The following is an 18,378-nucleotide window of genomic DNA, read 5'->3' on the forward strand; positions in this document are numbered from 1 at the left end:
CTCCCAGAATTCCTTCACCAGGCATGCTGGCTGAGGAATTCTGGGAGTTGAAGTCCACAAATCATAAAAGGGCCATGTTTGAAGACCCCTGCCCTATAGCATTTCAAAGGAAAAATATAGGTAGACCATGACCTTGACAAAAACAGGGCAGTCCTAACTTTTCCAATCAAATAATTTTGACTACAATTCCCATCCTCTCCAATCCGAATGGGCATCCTGGAAAAGTGTTGAGGAGGAGGAGGAGGAGGAGAAGCAGAAGAAAAAGGAGGAGGAGGAGGAAAATGGAAGGGAGGAAGAGAAAGAGGAGAAGAAGAAGGTAGGATGGGGAAGGAGGAAGAGGAAATAGAAAAAGGCGGAGGAGAAGGAGAAGAAAAGGGAGAAGAAAAGGGAGGAGGAGGAGAAGAGAAAGAAAGAAAGGAGGGAAGACAAAACGAGAAAGAGAGAGAAAGAAAGAAAGAAGGAGGGAGGGAGGGAGACAGAGAGACAGAAAGAGAGAAAGAAAGAAAGAAGGAGGGAGGGAGGGAGAGAGAGAGTGAGAGACAGAGAGAAAGACACACACAGAGAGAGAGACAGAGAGAGAGAGAGAGAGAGAGAGAAAGAAAGAAGGAGGGAGGGAGGGAGGGAGAGAGAGAGTGAGAGACACAGAGAGAGAGACAGAGAGACAGAGGGAGAGAAAGAGAGAGAAAGAAAGAAAGAAAGAAGGAGGGAGGGAGGGAGAGAGAGACAGAGAGAGACAGACAGAGAGATAGAGAGAAAGAGAGAGAGACACACACACAGAGAGAGAGACAGAGACAGAGAGAGACAGAGAGACAGAGGGAGAGAAAGAGAGAGAAAGAAAGAAAGAAAGAAAGAAGGAGGGAGGGAGAGAGAGAGAGAGAGAGAGAGAGAGAGAGAGAGAGAGAGAGAGAGAGAGAGAGAGAGAGAGAGAGATTGGCAACGCAGGGAAAAAGATTCTCTTCTCCCTCCATGGAGCTTATCTCCATTTTCACAAAAGTCCCCAGCCGAGAGCTTCTTCTCATGGGCTGTGCTGCCAGATGTGGGCCAGATGGGCACTGAGGGAGGAGAACCTTTTATCTGCAGATGTCCCACCTTTCTGGCCTCTGCTTTCTCCTCCCACCCTTGAGATCAGGTGTCCAAGAGTAGCCAAAGTGCCTTATAATGATCATCTCCAAGGATTCGTTTTCATTCAAGGGAAAGAGGAAAGCTAGTCCTCGATTTACAACTGTTCATTCAGTGACCATTTGAAGTTACAATACTCCTGGGGGGCGGGAAAGACTGTTTTTCACACTTAACGACCGTTGTAGCATCCCCGGTGGTCATGTGATTGAAATTCAGACCCTGGGCGACTGACTCACGTTTATGACGGTCGCAGTGTCCTCCGGTGTTACGGGATCCCCTTTTGTGACCTTCTGACAAGCAAAGTCAAAGGTGGGGGGGGGAGAAGCCGGTTTCGTTTAACGACCGTGTTCCTAACTCAACCCCTGCAGGGATTCCCTTAACCACGGTGGCAAGAAAGGTTGCAAAATTTCACTTAACAACTGTCTCACTTAGCAACAGAAATTTTAGGCGTAAGTTGAGGACTGCCTTTATTTTGATTTGGATTATTTTGCTTCTGAAGCACTGGCCAAGAAAGCTACACAATCAGAGGGATTTATTCCCTGTCAGAGTCTCTAAATCACCCGGTCCCTACATGCAAGTGTCATTAAAAAAAACATAAAAACCACAAAATCCCATTTATTTGGGCTCTAAAGACAATTCCAATTATCCAGTCCCTCAGTTGCAAATGAATAATGCAATCTTATTTATTTATTTTTTTCCTCTAGATGACCTCCGTTGTAAATGATTTCATCCAGTTCTTGGGCCATCATCACCCAAAATCAAAGGTCAGAATTTGGCTGATGGTAAAACAACAGAAAGAAAATTAAATTGGGCTAATGAATTGTTTTGCTATGGGCTTCCCTTGCTCTCTCTCTCTCTCTCTTTCCTGCCTAAGCTTTTTCACCCAATTGGGAGACGTATTTCGACATTCGTTTCCCTTTTAGAAATTGCGTTTCCAATCCCCAGGAATGCAGAAAGGCGTTTTAAGATTTGGCCGTATCGAAAAACCAAACCAAACCCAACCAGGCAAGATTTCCAAACACAGGGCATGGAAGCATCACAATTTTTGATAGGTTGAGTTTGCCGGACGATGCCTTGCCTTGTTTAAGATGCGCAGAGGAAGGTTAAAGCTTTTTGGATTAAAATTTGGTGGAACATGCAAAAAATATTTAAGAAAAGGATAAAGTTTTCTCCGCAACTGTTTTTACTGGGTATTATCACAGATACCACCGTTGTGGACACTAAGTTGATGTTGAATTTAATTACGGCAGCGAGGCTTTGAGTAGCGCAATATTGGAAGAAGGAAGAACTGCCGACTATAGAAGAATGGACTTTAAAAGTTTCTAACTTGGCGGAGATGGCAAAGATTTCAGCGTATTTGAAAGACCAATCGCAACAGAGATACATTGTGGAGTGGAGAAGATGGATTGATTACATCCAGAATAAATATGGGACTAAAAAGTTTCACTTAGCATTCGAATAAGTAGCGGATATATATGATGTATAACTAGCTTGTAGTTATTTTACCAAGAGTTAAAGTGCGATAGAATTTAATATTTTATTGTTGTTTGCATATTTTAGATTATGTTTGTTTGTATTTTTATACCCTGTATTTTGCTCTGGGAAGTCGGGGAGGGGGGAGGGGAGGGGAGAGTTGGGGGGGTTGGGGAGAGGGGAGGGGGAGGGGGGTTTGTATTCAAAAATGTATTGTAAAACTTTTCAATAAAAAAAAAAGATGCGCAGAGGAAACAAACATAAGGCAAACGGTCGTGGTTGTGTTTATCGAGATAATTTAGAGAGCAGAAAGGATGGGGAAAAAAAAATCTGATAATCTCATTGCATTTCAACTTTTGTTTTGGATCTGGAAGAAGGCTTTCCCAACCTTGACAACTTTAAGACACGTAGACTTCAATCCCCAGAATTCCCCAGCCAGCCGGCATTGAAATCTACGGGTCTTCAAGTTTTGCCGAGGCTGGGAAACCCCGCAGTTTAGAAACTTAAGTTACCCCGTTTTGAATTTCTTTGTCAACGGTGCTAAGATGGAGATGGTGCAAACCTGCAGAAAGCGTGGGTGCGCGCGTGCGAATAAGCGACTTTCCACGGGCTTTCCACGGTTGAGGGGGAAATTGGATTCAAACCCAGCACTAACCACTATACCGCACTGCCACATAAGACTGACACAGGTAAGGTGGGAACAAGCTCTGTTGCCTAAAATGATCTAGCTGCAGTTGCCTTCAAAATTCAAATTCAGGAGCTGTCTCATTTATTCCGCTCTATTTTATACTCCCATATGAATTTTGGCTCTTAAAGCTGGGAAATTCCTTCCTTCCTTCCTTCCTTCCTTCCTTCCTTCCTTCCTTCCTTCCTTCCTTCCTTCCTTCCTTCCTTCCCCTTTCTATCTCCTTCTTCCTTTCTTCCTCACATCCCTTCCTTCCTTCCTTCCCTCCACCCTCCCTTCATCCCTCCCTCCCTCCTTTCCTTCCTCCCCTTTCTATCTCCTTCCTTCCTTCCTTCCTTCCTTCCTTCCTTCCTTCCTTCCTTCCTTCCTTCCTTCCTTCCTCCCCTTTCTATCTCCTTCCTTCCTTCCTTCCTTCCTTCCTTCCTTCCTTCCTTCCTTCCTTCCCCTTTCTATCTCCTTCTTCCTTTCTTCCTCACATCCCTTCCTTCCTTCCACCCTCCCTTCATCCCTCCCTCCCTCCTTTCCTTCCTCCCCTTTCTATCTCCTTCCTTCCTTCCTTCCTTCCTCCCCTTTCTATCTCCTTCCTTCCTTCCTTCCTTTCTTCCTTCCTTCCTTCCTTCCTCCCCTTCCTATCTCCTTCTTCGCTTCCTTTTTTCCTCTTGCCCCTTCCTTCCTTCCTTCCTTCCTTCCTTCCTTCCTTCCTTCCTTCCTTCCTTCCTTCCTTCCTTCCTTCCTTCCTTCTCTCGGACACAAGCACAAAAACACACAAACACACCTAAATTTCAGAAACGGGCAAAAATTTTGGCTGACAAAAATTGTGGCTCTTTTTCCTGGCTATTTCCTTTGACTTGCATTTCCTTTTAAAGTCATTGTGCTTCATCTTGTGTATTGTAGTCTGGATTGAAATGAATGTGAAAGATGGCACAACACATGCATGCTTAAAATCAGCTATTGGGACAATTAGCTTCCGTTAGAGGAGTGTTTATTATCCTCAGCAGCTTTAAGATGCTGGACTGCAACTCCCAGAATTCCCCAGCAAAGCCATGCTTAAATATTTTTAAGACCCAATTTTCTCTTTTAAAAATACTCCAAAGTGTTCAGGCGTTACCACATCTTTGTGAAGCTAATTAGAAATTCCGCTTTTGCACCAAATACATGTTACTTCTATTGATGCCTTATTTCTTGCAACCCACCCAAGCTATTTTGTAGATTATTTTTGCCCTATCGTAAATCGATGCAGGATGGAGAGCCAAACAAACTGACCCGTGTTCTCCATGAACTGCTTGCTTCACATCCTGAGATTAGTGCAAGCCGCTTTCTAAGAGGTTTTTGCCACAACATGGACTAGAAACTTCAGATTAAAAAGGGTCCGAGATTTCCAAGACACTGGGCCCTGCATTTAATACACATCACAATCCCCATATAAAGTAAAGGTAAAGGTTCCCCCGCGCATGTGTGCTAGTCGTTTCCGACTCTAGGTGCCGGTGCTCATCTCCATTTCAAAGCCGAAGAGCCAGCGCTTGTCCGAGGACGTCTCCGTGTTCATGTGGCCGGCATGACTAGACGCCAAAGGCGCACGGAACACTGTTACCTTCCCACCGTAGTGGTCCCTATTTTTCTACTTGCATTTTTACGTGCTTTCAAACTGCTAGGTTGGCAGAAGCTGGGATGAGTAACAGGCGCTCCCTCTGTTACGCGGCACTCGGGATTCGGCCCGCCAAACTGCCGACCTTCTGATCGACAAGCTCAGCGTCCTAACCCACTGAGCCACTGCGTCCCTACAATCCCCATATAACTGACCAACAATTCTACACAACCCATAACACAAACACAACTGCTACCTTTTCCTGGGATCTTTCAAATTCTCAGTCTACTTTATAGCTCTTGGATTTCTTAGTGGTCTCCCACCCACCTGAGCCTCCTTAGGTTGATTAGAAATGGACATTGCCAAGTGTCCTTTAGATTAGTCTTTCTCAGCTCGGGCAGCTTTAAACTGTGGGGACTATAATTCCCAGAATTCTTCAGCCAGAATGCTGGCTGGGGGATTCTGGGAGTTGAAGCCCACACAGATGAAAGGTGCTGAAGTTGAAAAAACAACACAAAAAAAACACCATTTCAGACAATTGATCCAATGCTGCGTTTCCTGCCTGGATATTTTCTATAAACTGGTATATTAGCCTATTTAATAACGTTCGGGGATAATACTCGAGAATTAATTTTCCTTTCATCTAGAAAAAAAGGCTCAGTCACTCCCAACGGAATTTTCCTTAATTTGGGAGTGGGATGCAAAGCAAAACAACAGTTGCAAGTTTAGTCAGCCAGTGTGGGCAGGCTATATTCAGCCAACCACGAACACTAATCAGCGGAGATTTTTTTTCCCCTGCTGAAGTTCCTGTCGTCTTAAATCCCAATTTCCCAAAATTAAAAAATAAAAATTGACCGTTAACTTGAGTTGGCTTAATGCATCAGCAATCCAGGGTAACTATATGGACGGGCTTTGGAATCTACTCCCCGTTTGCTCCACAGATGAATTTGGGGGTGCCATTATTTTTCTAAGAGCAAGGAGAGACCCAGTTCGTGTTTAGTGATTAAGGCATCGGGCTAGAAAGCAGGAGACAGTGAGTTCTAGTCCTGCCTTAGTCATGAAAACTGGCTGAGTGACTTTGTGCCAATCACCAGGAGACGGTGAGTTCTAGTCCCACGTTGGGCATGAAAGCCGGCTGGGTGAATTTGGGCCAATCACCAGGAGAGGGTGAGTTCTAGTTCTACCTTAGGCATGAAAACTGGCTGGGTGAATTTGGGCCAATCGCCAGGAGACTGTGAGTTCTAGTCCTGCCTTAGGCATGAAAACTGGCTGGGTGACTTTGGGCCAATCACCAGGAGACTGTGAGTTCTAGGCCCACGTTGGGCATGAAAGCCGGCTGGGTGAATTTTGGCCAATCACCAGGAGAGGGTGAGTTCTAGTTCTACCTTAGGCATGAAAACTGGCTGGGTGAATTTGGGCTAATCGCCAGGAGACTGTGAGTTCTAGTCCTGCCTTAGGCATGAAAACTGGCTGGGTGACTTTGGGCCAATCGCCAGGAGATGGTGAGTTCTAGTCCCATGTTGGGCATGAAAGCCAGTTGGGTGAATCTGGGCCAATCACCAGGAGACGGTGAGTTCTAGTCCTGCCTTAGGCCTGAAAGCCGGCTGGGTGAATTTGGGCCAATCACCAGGAGTCGGTGAGTTCTAGTCACACGTCGGGAATGAAAGCCGGCTGGATGACTTTGGGACACTCACCAGGAGGCAGTGAGTGCTAGTCCTACCTTAGGAATAAAAGTCAATTGGGTGAATTTGACCAAATGCCAAGAGACTGTGATTACCTAGTCTCGCCTTAGACATAAAAGGCAGCTGGGTGACTTTGGGCCAATCGCCAGGAGACGGTGAGTTCTAGTCCTGCCTTAGGCGTAAAAGCCGGCTGGGTGAATTTGGGCCAGTCACTTCCTCTCAGCCCCGGACGTCAGACTCAGACGTCACCTCAGTCAATCAGTTCCTGACACCACCAATGGAACAATCCTTGGTTGCTCTTCAAAAGGAAGGCCCTGTCCTTGTGGGAAAAACTCCAGGTAGGAAAAAGAACAACACATGAGAGGCGGGGGGCTGGGGGCTGATGAAGGTCTTGGTAGCGAGAAGAATGGATGTTGCTAACCCGGAGAAAAAAACAGCTTGGCATGATTTTAAGTGAGCTGGGTGTTTTTTTTAGATCAGGGGTAGGCAACCTCGGCTCTTTTAGGACACATGGACTTCAACTCCCAGAATTCCTGAGTCAGCTAAGCTGACTCAGGAATTCTGGGAGTTGTAGTCCATGAGTCCTAAAAGAGCCGAGGTTGCCTACCTCTGCCTTAGATGGTTTGGTTGCTCCCTTCAAACTTACACATTCTGCAGTTCTTGGGGCTGCCTGTCTGTTCTTTAAGATTGGCTTACAGCCCCGTGCCACAAAGCAGGATGAGTGAAAAAGGAACAGTTGCGGGAATTGGGGATGTCCAGTTTAATGAAGAGAAGGACGAGGGGGGACAGGATGGCAGCTTTCCAGTATCTCAGGGGCTGCCCCAAAGAAGAGGGAGTCAAGCTGTTCTCCAAAGCTCCTGAGGGCCGGACAAGAAGCCACGGATGGAAACTCGTCAAGGAGAGAAGCAACCTGGAACTAAGGAGAAACTTCCTGGCAGTGAGAACAATTAACCAGGGAATTCCTTGCCTCCAAAAGTTGTGAATGCTCCATCATTGGAGGACACTGGACAGCCATTTGGTGTAGGGTTTCCTGCCTGAACAGGGGGTTGGACTAGATGACCTCTAAGGTACCTAATAATAATAATAATAATAATAATAATAATAATAATAATAATAATAATAATAATAATAATAATAATAATTTAATTTAATTTAATTTAATTTAATTTAATTTAATTTTAATTTTAATTTTAATGAATTTATATACCGCCCTTTCCCGTAGGACTCAGGGCGGTTTACAGGGCATAAAAAACGTAAATACAAAAATTAAGAACAATTAAAAAGATTAAACTAAATCCCTGAAAAAATGTAAAACATATAAAACCCCAGTTAAAACCCCAATTAAAATAATAATAATAATAATAATAATAATAATAATAATAATAATAATAATAATATAAAATAATAATAATAATAATAATAATAATAATAATAATAATAATAATAATAATAATAATAATAATAATAATTGATCATCGCACAGTCAGCCAGATGGTCAGACTGGATTTGGCCTTTTTGTCTACCTATCGAGTCCTTACCAAGGACCTGGGATAGGCAGATGTGGATGTTTGATGGTATTACAGATATCGTTGTTGTTGTTATTATTATTATTATTATAGGGAAGCTGTTCGGAAATACAGGCAGTCCTCAGCTTATAAGAGTTCGCTTAGGGACCGTTCAAACTTGGGCACTGAAAAAAGTGACAGGACCGTTTTTCACCCTTACGAGCATCGCCGTGGTCACCTGATCAACCCATTAGGACGTTTGGCAACTGACTCCTCTTTATGACAGTCGCAGTGTCCCGGGTGTGTATGCGTGTGTGTGTGTGTGTGAGTGACGTGATCCCCTTTTGCGGCCTTCTGACGAAGCCCGAGTCCATGCGGGAAGCCCGAAGGACTTAACAGCCGTGTGCCTGACTTAACAGCCGTGGCGATTCACTTTGCAACGGCGGCCAGAAAGGTCGTGAAAAGGGGCAAAATTCACTTAGCAAGTGTCTGGCTTGGGGACAGAAATTTTGGGCTCCGCGGCGGTCGTAAGGCGAGGACTCCCCGTAGGCATTTTTAAGGGACAGATTGCTGAGGATGTGAATGGGAAGTTGGTGATCTTGGAGAGAAGGTGGCTGGATTATTGTGGGAAATATCTTTGGTGAGGTGAGGGATATTTTTTTACTGAGGATTTCAGCGCGGCGCTGATTTAAGGAAGCAGGAAATGCAACAGGACAGGAAGAGCCGGGATTCTCCAGACCCGGTCGGACTACAGCTCCCATCAGCCCTGCCCAACCTGCAGGCACGCAAGCCACCAAGAACGACAAGCTTTCCAGTTGCATGCAATGAAAAGCACGTCGACGGTCCATTTAAAGTCCTCTGGTGTTAAAAAAAGGGAATCCATCAGCAGGATGCAAAGAAATGTAACTGCTTCTCCTCCCGCCCCCCCGCCGTTCAGAAACACACTGCCTGAACATGGGGGCACAATCTATTTCCGGGGAATATTAGCTGTTGCAAGAGATTTACGCTAGGGTGAGGCTGTTATTGACTTGGCTCTCAGCAAAATAGCATTATTTAGGGATCAGCTGCAGGAAAAGATTCTCCTCAACCCCACCTCGGTATATTTTGGATCTGATTTTGGAAGGGAGGAATTTGGGATGGCAGAAGGATCTCTTTTTGGGGGAGGGGAGATCTCAAAAGACAAAGCCCACCTCTTCCCAACATTTTTTTTTAAAGCAGGGGATGGCACGAGAATCTGTTCCTGTTTCCCCCTAAAGATCTCTGCTTTGGCATCGGATGGACTTCTTAGCGGGTGCAGATCTTCGGGCAGGGAGATCTAGAGGAAGATCTAGAAGCCACTTGGCCTAATCTGAGTGGATCTGCAGTGATGACAACCTCTGGCTCAAAGGGCACCTTCGATGCAAAACTGGGCTACCTTTGAAATCAATCGGTCCACTTCCAGCCCAATGAGCTAGGACAGGGGTAGGCAACCTTGGCCCTTTCATGACTCGTGGACTTCAACTCCCAGAATTCCTGACCCAGCACGGCTCAGCTTGGAAACCTCTCCCTTTCCCCTCAGCATGGCTGGCTCAGGAATTCTGGGAGTTGAAGTCCACGAGTTATAAAGCGGCCTAGGCCTAGGCCAGGGGTAGGCAACCTTGGCTCTTTTATGACTTGTGGACTTCAACTCCCAGAATTCCTCAATCAGCATGGGGGAACTATGGCCGTTTTATGACTTGTGGACTTCAACTCCCAGAATTCCTGAGCCAGCATTGGGGGAACTATGGCCCCCTCATGACTTGTGGACTTCTCTCCCTTTCCCCTCAGCAGGGCTGGCTCAGGAATTCTGGGAGTTGAAGTCCACGAGTCATAAAAGAGCCAAGGTTGCCTACCTCTGAGATAGGAAGAAGGGCAAAGCTTGACTTCTAGTAATTTCATGGAGATGTCCACCTAGTCTTCTAGGCACCAAAAAGAGAAGGAGGCTACCACGGTTTTGTTCTAAGAGTTTCTTTGGACTTCTCGGTCTACTCAACAGCTCGGAGATTTCCTAGGAGACCTCAACAAGATCTCATCACTGCTTCCCTTTTCGAGTTCGGTCCCGGTTGACTAGAGGCCGTCTCCTAGTTGGTTGCAATCATCTGCCTCAATTGAGAGGACTTCTCTGCTGGACAAAGGGGACCTTTTCAGCTTGCCATCAGGACCAGCTCAGCCCCATCCTTCAGGGGCCAGGCTCAAATAAATCCCAAAGTTGTTTCTAGAGGGGTCCAGCAAAACAGGTGGGGGTCCCAAGGACCCCTTTGGAATCTGTGAGCTGCATCTCTGCAACGTCCGCAAAAGGGATGGGATAAGGCCTCTGTGAAAGAGACCCCTGAACTAGCCAAAGTTTGTTAGGATAAGGCTTTGGGGTCTCTCACTAAAGACAGGACAAACATTCAAGAGAGATTCCACGCCCGTGAGCACTTCAAGTGCTTTTTTTTTTCCTATACAACTCCCGAATTATTAGCTGCGCTATTGGTTGTAGCTGGATGGAGTCCCCGAAGCAGCAGGCGTGAGCCTAAATGGACTCCAGAAGATGGCAGAGGACAGGAAGGCCTGGAGGAACGTGGTCCGTGGGGTCGCAATGGGTCAGACGCGACTTCGCAACTAACAACAACAACAACAACAACAACAGGCTGCAAACTAACAACAACAACAACAACAACAACAGGCTGCAAAGCTTCTACCTTGGTCAGAATCGACAGAAAAGGTCCCGAGTCTTAAAAGCAGACGGAGTGACGTTTCCGATGTCAAATCGCTTGTGGCCATTTGGGTGCCAAAAAACGCCCAGCCAAAGCGGTGTGGCCTCATCGTACTGCAAAAGTAGCCCATGGCTTTCTTTCGGCATTGTGTTATTGGCAAATGTCGAACAGAAGTCGAGTCTGGGTGTGACTCTCCAGTCTCTTCTTAGCTTTGCGAGAGAAACGGGTTTTTTTTAAAATTTATTTCTTTATTTATTTACATCTTGCCGTCCTCAATGTGGTGTTCATGATGGGTAGAACGGCTGGGTGGCCATTAAAAAAGGGATTTAAATGAGGAAATCCCTATCTCGGTTGGGTCCCCCAACAGTGTTTTTAGGGAGCCCCCCCAAAGATGCTTTCCCCCCCCCCCAGGAGGCAACTGGACTTCCTTGTTTTTCTTGGAAGACGTTCCGCTTTTCACCCAAGCAGCTTCTTCAGTTCATCTTTCCCTTCGCCGCCATCCGGTCGGAGCCGAAGAAGCTTCTGGAATGAGAAGCAAAACGTCTTCCAAGAAAAACAAGGAAGTTCAGTTGCCTCCTGAAAAAAAAACCAAAATAAAAAAGCATCTTTGGGACAACCTGGAGGACGGAGAATCTCCATAGACGTGTTTAGGGTTAGGGTTTCGCAACTTTACGGGGGAGATCGTGGTTAGCGGCAAGGTTTCTTGGTGTCTCCAAAGGTAGCCAATTGAACTTGGATTGATATGTGTAGCTCAGGGTTGAGATGAGTGGGCCCTGACTGAGCTTAGTTTGTTTTCTTCAAGACGTTTCATCACCCATCTAGGTAACATCATCAGTGCCAGAAGGGAGTGGGGTTTCTAGCACTGATGATGTTACCTAGTTTGGGTCATAAAACATCTGCAAGAAAGCCACCAAGCTCAGAGAGCACCTAGGATCCCACAGTCCTCCTCCTCCTCCTCCCCCCTGCACAACCCTCTCCTTCTAGCACTGATGATGTTACCTAGTTTGGGTCATAAAACATCTGCAAGAAAGCCACCAAGCTCAGAGAGCACCTAGGATCCCACAGTTCTCCTCCTCCTCCTCCTCCTCCTCCTCCTCCTCCTCCTCCTCTCAGCAAATCCTTCTCCCTTCTAGCACTGATGATGTTACCTAGTTTGGGTCATGAAACATCTGCAAGAAAGCCACCAAGCTCAGAGAGCACCTAGGATCCCACAGTTCTCCCCCTCCTCCTCCTCCTCCTCCTCCTCCTCCTCCTCCTCCTCTTCTCCACAAATCCTTCTCCCTTCTACCACTGATGATGTTACCTAATTTGGGTCATGAATCATCTGCAAGAAAGCAAAAAAGCTCAGAGAGCACCAAGGACCCCACAGTCCTCCTCCTCCTCCTCTCCACAAACCCTTCTCCCTTCTAGCACTGATGATGTTACCTAGATGGGTCATCAAACGTCTGCAAGAAAACCACCCAGCTCAGAGAGCCCCCAGGACCCCTGAATTTGGATTTAAAGCCAAATGTTTGTCGGGCCACACTGGAAGGTCCAACTGGAGAATAAGAATCTCCATGCTTGATCTCTTCTAGAAGAGAGAATTATTTCTTCTGAACCGGAGATAAAACACGGCCAGGCCATACCACTTGCTTAACCGATCCAATGACCAACCCTGGAAAGGTGATGAGTCCAAGGGGGGTCCTACTTACCGAAAGACAGGACGAAAAAGAAGGGTAGCCAGCAGAGAATGAAGACTCCGACCACGATGGCCAAGGTCTTGGCTGCCTTCTTCTCCCTGGAGAACTTCAAGAGCCGGACGGAGAGAGAGCTTCGGAAAGTATGTCTCTTGGTGCTGGCCAACGAATCCTCCAGGACGTTCCGGCAATGGATCCTGAGCACCACTTCCATGGACTTGCTCCGTTCTTTCTTGACCCCGGCTTCCAGGCTCTTGGTGGTCCTCCTGGCCACCACGTAGATGTTGAAGTACATCACCAGGATGACCAAGAGGGGCAGGTAGAAGGAGAAGAGGGACGAGAAGATGGCGTAGCCCGGTTCTTCCGTGATGGTGCAGAACTGGTCGCTTTCCGGAGGCTTTTCTTTCCAACCCAAGAGGGGTCCGATGGAGATGACCATGGAGGAGAGCCAGACCACCCCCAAGATCACCACGGCCTTCTTCTCCGTCATGATGGTGGGGTACTTGAGGGAGTACTTGACCCCAATGTATCGATCCACCGAGATGATGCAGAGGCTCATGATGGAGGCGGTGCAACACAGGACGTCCACCGCCGCCCAGATGTCGCAGAAGATGCGGCCGAAGACCCAGAGGTCCAAGACCTCCAAGGTGGCCGAGAAGGGCAAGACGGTGGTGCTGAGCAGCAGGTCCGCGATGGCCAGGTTGATGATGAAGTAGTTGGTGACCGTCCTCAAGTGACGGTTGCAGGCCACCGAGAGGATGACCAAGATGTTGCCCACGATCGCCAGGAGGATGAAGATGGCGAGGAAGACCCCCACGCCCACCGACTGAAGGCTCAGTCCCGGCGCCGCGGAGGCGTTGCTGCTGTCGGAGTGGACATCTTCTCTGATCCAGGACCCGTTAATCCCACCGAGGTCTCCTGTGTGGTTCCCATTCAAGCTGGCATTAATCCGGTCAGAGAAAGTCATTCTTTTTTAAAACGGCTCAGTCTCCATTGGGGACGGGCTCGGCAGCGCAACGGGGAGAAGAAGGACAGCCACGTCTGTCCCACGCCCCCTAGCACATCCTAGCAGGAAGGCTGACCCCTGCTGAAAAATCCCAAAGCCCCCTCCCCTTTTTTTAGCATGTGGAGATAATCCTTCCTTCCTTCTCCCTCTCTTTCTCCCTCCCTCTCTTTCTTTCTTTCTTTCTTTCTTTCTTTCTTTCTTTCTTTCTTTCTTTCTTTCTTTCTTTCTTTTCCTTCCTTTCTTTCTTTCTTTTTCTTTCTTTCTTTCTTTCTTTCTTTCTTTCTTTCTTTCTTTCTTTCTTTCTTTCTTTCTTTCTTTCTTTCTTTCCCTTCCTTCCTTCCTCTTTCTTTCTTTCTTTCTTTCTTTCTTTCTTTCTTTCTTTCTTTCTTTCTTTCTTTCTTTCTTTCTTTCTTTTTCTTTCTTTCTTTCTTTTCCTTCCTTCCTTCCTTCCTTCCTTCCTTCCTTCCTTCCTTCCTTCCTTCCTTCCTTCCTCTCTCTCACTATCTCCTGTCCTTTGCAGTTAATTCCTGCGAAGGTCGACTTTGTCCAAACATTTCTCACCCCTTTCTCAGTCTCCAGCCACACATCCCGGGCAGATTTATTCCACAAAGGAGCTGGATCTCAAGAAGTCCGCCTTCTCTTGGCTTCTCCCCAACCGACGTGCCTGCCTTCGGGCGTCTATTCTCCTTTCCTCTTCGGGTTATAGCAAATATTAAGGCACAGCCCCCCCCCCCCGCCAAGCGCTCTTCACCGGAATGTTTGACAGCTGAGCTATTTTGAGGGCCCTTTACCCTTCCGTGATCTGGGAGAAAAAAGAAGGGAAGGGAAAGGAAAGGAAGAAAAGGAAAAAAGAGAGGAAGGGAGGGAGGGAGGAAAGGCACAAGAGAAAGAAAGGAGAAAGTGGGTGAAATAAGAGAAGGAGGGAAGGGAGGGAGGGAGGGAGGGAGGGAAGAGAAGCACAAGAGAAAGAAAGGAGAAAGTGGGTGAAAATAGAAGGAAGGAAAGAAGGAAGGAAGGGAAGAATGGAGGGAGGAAGGGAAGGAAGGAAGGAAGGAAGGAAGGAAGGAAGGACAAGCACAAGAGAAAGAAAGGATAAAGGGTGAAATAATAGAAGGAAGGAAGAGAAGAAGGAAGTAAGGAAGGAAGGAAGGAAGGAAGGAAGGAAGGACAAGCGCCAGAGAAAGAAAGGATAAAGGGTGAAATAATAGAAGGAAGGAAGGGAAGAAGGAAGGAAGGAAGGAAGGAAGGAAGGAAGGAAGGACAAGCGCCAGAGAAAGAAAGGATAAAGGGTGAAATAATAGAAGGAAGGAAGGGTAGAAGGAAGGAAGGAAGGAAGGAAGGACAAGCGCCAGAGAAAGAAAGGATAAAGTGGGTGAAATAACGGAAGGAAGGGAAGAAGGGAAAAAAAAGGAAGGAAAGGAAAGAAGGACAAGCGCAAGAAAGGACCAAGTGGGTGAAACAGTAGAAGGAAGGAAGGAAGGAAGGAAGGAAGGAAGGAAAGAAAGAAAGAAAGAAAGAAAGAAAGAAAGAAAGAAAGAAAGAAAGAAAGAAAGAAAGAAAGAAAGAAAGGCTAAAAAGTGGGTGAAACAGTCGACGGCGGGGAAGAAGGAAGGAAGGAAGGAAGGAAGGAAGGAATCCAGAAAGAAAGCCTCCTCACCCCTTCTCTAGCTCCCTCCAGCCTCCTTCAGTCGGCAAAAAGCGGGCAAGCGAGAGCCTGCCTCAGTTTCCCCGCTCCCGCGGCCAGCCTGCAAAGCCCGGAGCCGGCGGCGCGGTGGCGGCGGCGGTGGCGGTGGCGGCGTTGGCGGCGGAGGCGCAGCTCGGAGCCGCGGCCGCTCAGGTGCCGCGCGCGGGGGGCTGCGGAGCGGCAAGTGCCCGGCCGGGGCGAGGCGAGGCGAGGCGAGGCTGGAGCGGAGGGTCCCCGCCGCGTTTGTCTCCGCGGAGGCGGCAGCGGCGCGGCGAGAAGGCGGGCGGGGCTTCGCCGCTGCCCGAAATAGCTCCATTGAAGGATTCCCAGCGCTCCGGCCGGGGCTCCCGGCAGGCGCTAGAGGGCAGCCGAGGACCGGGAGCCGCCGCCGCCGACTGGGCCCGGCCGTAGCCTCCCGTCCCAGGGAGTCTTGGCGTGGGGGGGTGGGCTTCTGGCAGGGGAAAAGAAAAAAAAAAGAAAAAAAAAAAAAAGAAACGGAGCTGGAAGGGACCTTGTAGGTCATCTAGCCCACCCCCCACCCCCCCGCTGGAGCAGGAGACCCGCTGCCATCTCTTCTTGGGCGCGGGGTTGGACTAGATGACCTACAAGATCCCTTCCAACCCTTGTTATTCCATTCCATTCCATTCCATTCCATTCTGTTAGTTTTCTTCTGTTCTACTCCGTTCCACTCCACTCCATTCCATATTTTCTATTCTATTCTATTCTATTCTATTCTATTCTATTCTATTCTATTCTATTCTATTCTATTCTATTCTATTCTATTCTATCCTATCCTATCCTATCCTATCCTATCCTATCCTATCCTATCCTATTCTATTCTATTCTATTCTATTCTATTCTATTCTATTCTATTCTATTCTATTCTATTCTATTCTTCCACTCTACTCTACTCTACTCTACTCTACTCTACTCTACTCTACTCTACTCTACTCTACTCTACTCTACTCTACTCTACTCTACTCTACTCTACTCTACTCTACTCCATTCCATTCCATTCCATTCTATTCTATTCTATTCTATTCTATTCTATTCTATTCTATTCTATTCTATTCTATTCTATTCTATTCTATTCTTCCACTCTACTCTACTCTACTCTACTCTACTCTACTCTACTCTACTCTACTCTACTCTACTCTACTCTACTTTACTCTACTCTACTCCATTCCATTCCATTCCATATTTTCTATTCTATTCTATTCTATTCTATTCTATTCTATTCTATTCTATTCTATTCTATTCTATTCTATTCCATTCCATTCCATTCCATTCCATCATTCAATTCTATTCTATTCCTATTCTATTCTATTCTATTCTATTCTATTCTATTCTATTCTATTCTATTCTCCTCCAGTAATGAGGTACCCACACGGTCTGGAGGCAAGTCATTCCATTGGTTAATTGTTCTCATTTTTTAGGAAATTTCTCCTTAGTTCTATGTTGGCTCTCTCTTTAATGAGCTTTCACCCGTTACTTCTTGTTCTGCCTTCAGCTGCTTTGGAGAATAGGTTGAGCCCCTCTTCTTTGTGGCAGCCCCCCAGATACTGGAAGACTGCTATCATGTTACCCCTAATCCTTCTCTTTTGAACATTTACAGAATACAGAATAACAAGAGTTGGAAGGGACCTTGGAGGTCTTCTAGTCCAACCCCCTGCTCAAGGAGGAAACGCTATACCATTCTGACAAATGGTTGTCCAATCTCTTCTTGAAAACCTCCAGCAAGACCCACAACCTCTGGTGGCAAGTCGTTCCACTGGTTAATTGTTCTCATGGATGACCGGGCAGGGAGAAGATGGGTGCTAAGGGGTGCTCCTGCACTGCCCAGCCACCCTGCACACCTGCACAGCCCCTGGAGGGACAGAGGTGGGGTGGGTCCCTGCAGCAGGCAAGACTCCAGCTGGACTGGAGAGCAGCTTTCCTTGGACATTGTTGGCGGTTCCAAAAGAAGCTGAGCTGCGTCAAACATGGTGGGCATTTGGATGGGAGGCCCCTGGAAACCTTGGAGTTGGGGAAATTAAAGCATCTGGTAGAAGAAAGCCAAGGAGGAAATCCTTCCTTCCTTCCTTCCTTCCTTCCTTCCTTCCTTCCTTCCTTCCTTCCTTCCTTCCTTCCTTCCTTCCTTCCTTCCTTCCCCACTGTAATTCTGCATGAATTCATTTCCTTTCTCCCTCCCTCCCTCCCTTAATTTCCGACTGTAATTCTGCATGGATTCATTTCCTTCCTTCCTTCCTTCCTTCCTTCCTTCCTTCCTTCCTTCCTTCCTTCCTTCCTTCCTTCCTTCCTTCCTTCCTTCCCTCCCTCCCTCCCTCCCTCCCTCCCTCCCGGAATGCTTCCTAGATGTTATGTTTTGAAATAAAAATAATCTTCTTGGCCAATTTTCCTGAAGGTAAGGTAATAATCCTTGCCTAGGCCATTTATTAATCCAATTAGGTTTGTGGCTATGAAACAAGAGGGAAGAGCATGCTTTGAATGCTTATTCTTCCCCATGTGGATTATTCGAAGCAGAATGGAATGAAATAGTTCCTTTGATGATCCTATGGTTGGGACAAAGCTTGGGAGTGATGGTGTTTATTTTTATGAACTGGGAGCTCTTGAAATACCTTTTTTTGAGGATGTTTTGCACACCCTGTGATCTCATCATCATGAGTAAGCTCTGGAAACACTCCCGGTGAGGTTCTGTATAATGTAACGTTCTGTATTAAAATGCAATGTATTGTAGAATATAATATAATAGAAATAGAATAGAATAGAAAATAGAATAGATTAGAATAGGAAAGAATAGAACAGAATAGAAATAAAGAATAGAATAAATATTGGACTATAGAATAGAATAGAGTAGAACAGAGTAGAGTAGAATAGAATAGAATAGAATAGAAAATAGAATAGAATAGAATAGAATAGAATAAGAACAGAACAGAATAGAAATAAAGAATAGAATAAATATTGGACTATAGAATAGAATAGAATAGGAAAGAATAAGAATAGAATTGAATCGAATAGAATAGAATAGAATACAGAATAGAATAGAATAGAACAGAACAGAACAGAAATAAGAATAGAATAGAATAGAATAGAATAGAATAGAATAGAATAGAATAGAATAGAATAGAATAGAATAGAATAGAATAGAATAGAATAGAATAGAATAGAATAGAATAGAATAGAATAGAATAGAATAGAATAGAGCTGGAAGGGACTTTGGAGGTCTTCTAGTCCAGCCCCCTGCTC

General features: G+C 46.3%; 2 protein-coding genes across 4 annotated transcripts in view; one reads left to right on the forward strand and one right to left on the reverse strand.

Annotated features, from left to right (window-relative positions):
• The window catches only part of ADRA1D (adrenoceptor alpha 1D), a 56,877-nt gene extending 42,700 nt beyond the window's left edge, over window positions 1–14,177 (reverse strand). Inside the window, exon 1 of the mRNA XM_081332202.1 lies at window positions 12,458–14,177. Coding sequence (XP_081188328.1) covers window positions 12,458–13,409 — 952 coding nt within the window. The 5' untranslated portion in view covers window positions 13,410–14,177. The remainder of the gene's footprint in view (window positions 1–12,457) is intronic.
• The window catches only part of PANK2 (pantothenate kinase 2), a 291,105-nt gene extending 273,166 nt beyond the window's left edge, over window positions 1–17,939 (forward strand). For all 3 annotated transcript variants that reach the window (XR_014027045.1, XR_014027047.1, XR_014027048.1), the window contains one exon: window positions 17,923–17,939. The gene's annotated coding sequence lies outside the window, so the exon portion shown is untranslated. The remainder of the gene's footprint in view (window positions 1–17,922) is intronic.
• Window positions 17,940–18,378: the final 439 nt, after the last annotated feature.

The sequence above is a fragment of the Vipera berus genome, assembly GCF_964194415.1.
Source record: "Vipera berus genome assembly, chromosome: 7".
Classification (NCBI taxonomy): Eukaryota; Metazoa; Chordata; class Lepidosauria; order Squamata; family Viperidae; genus Vipera; species Vipera berus.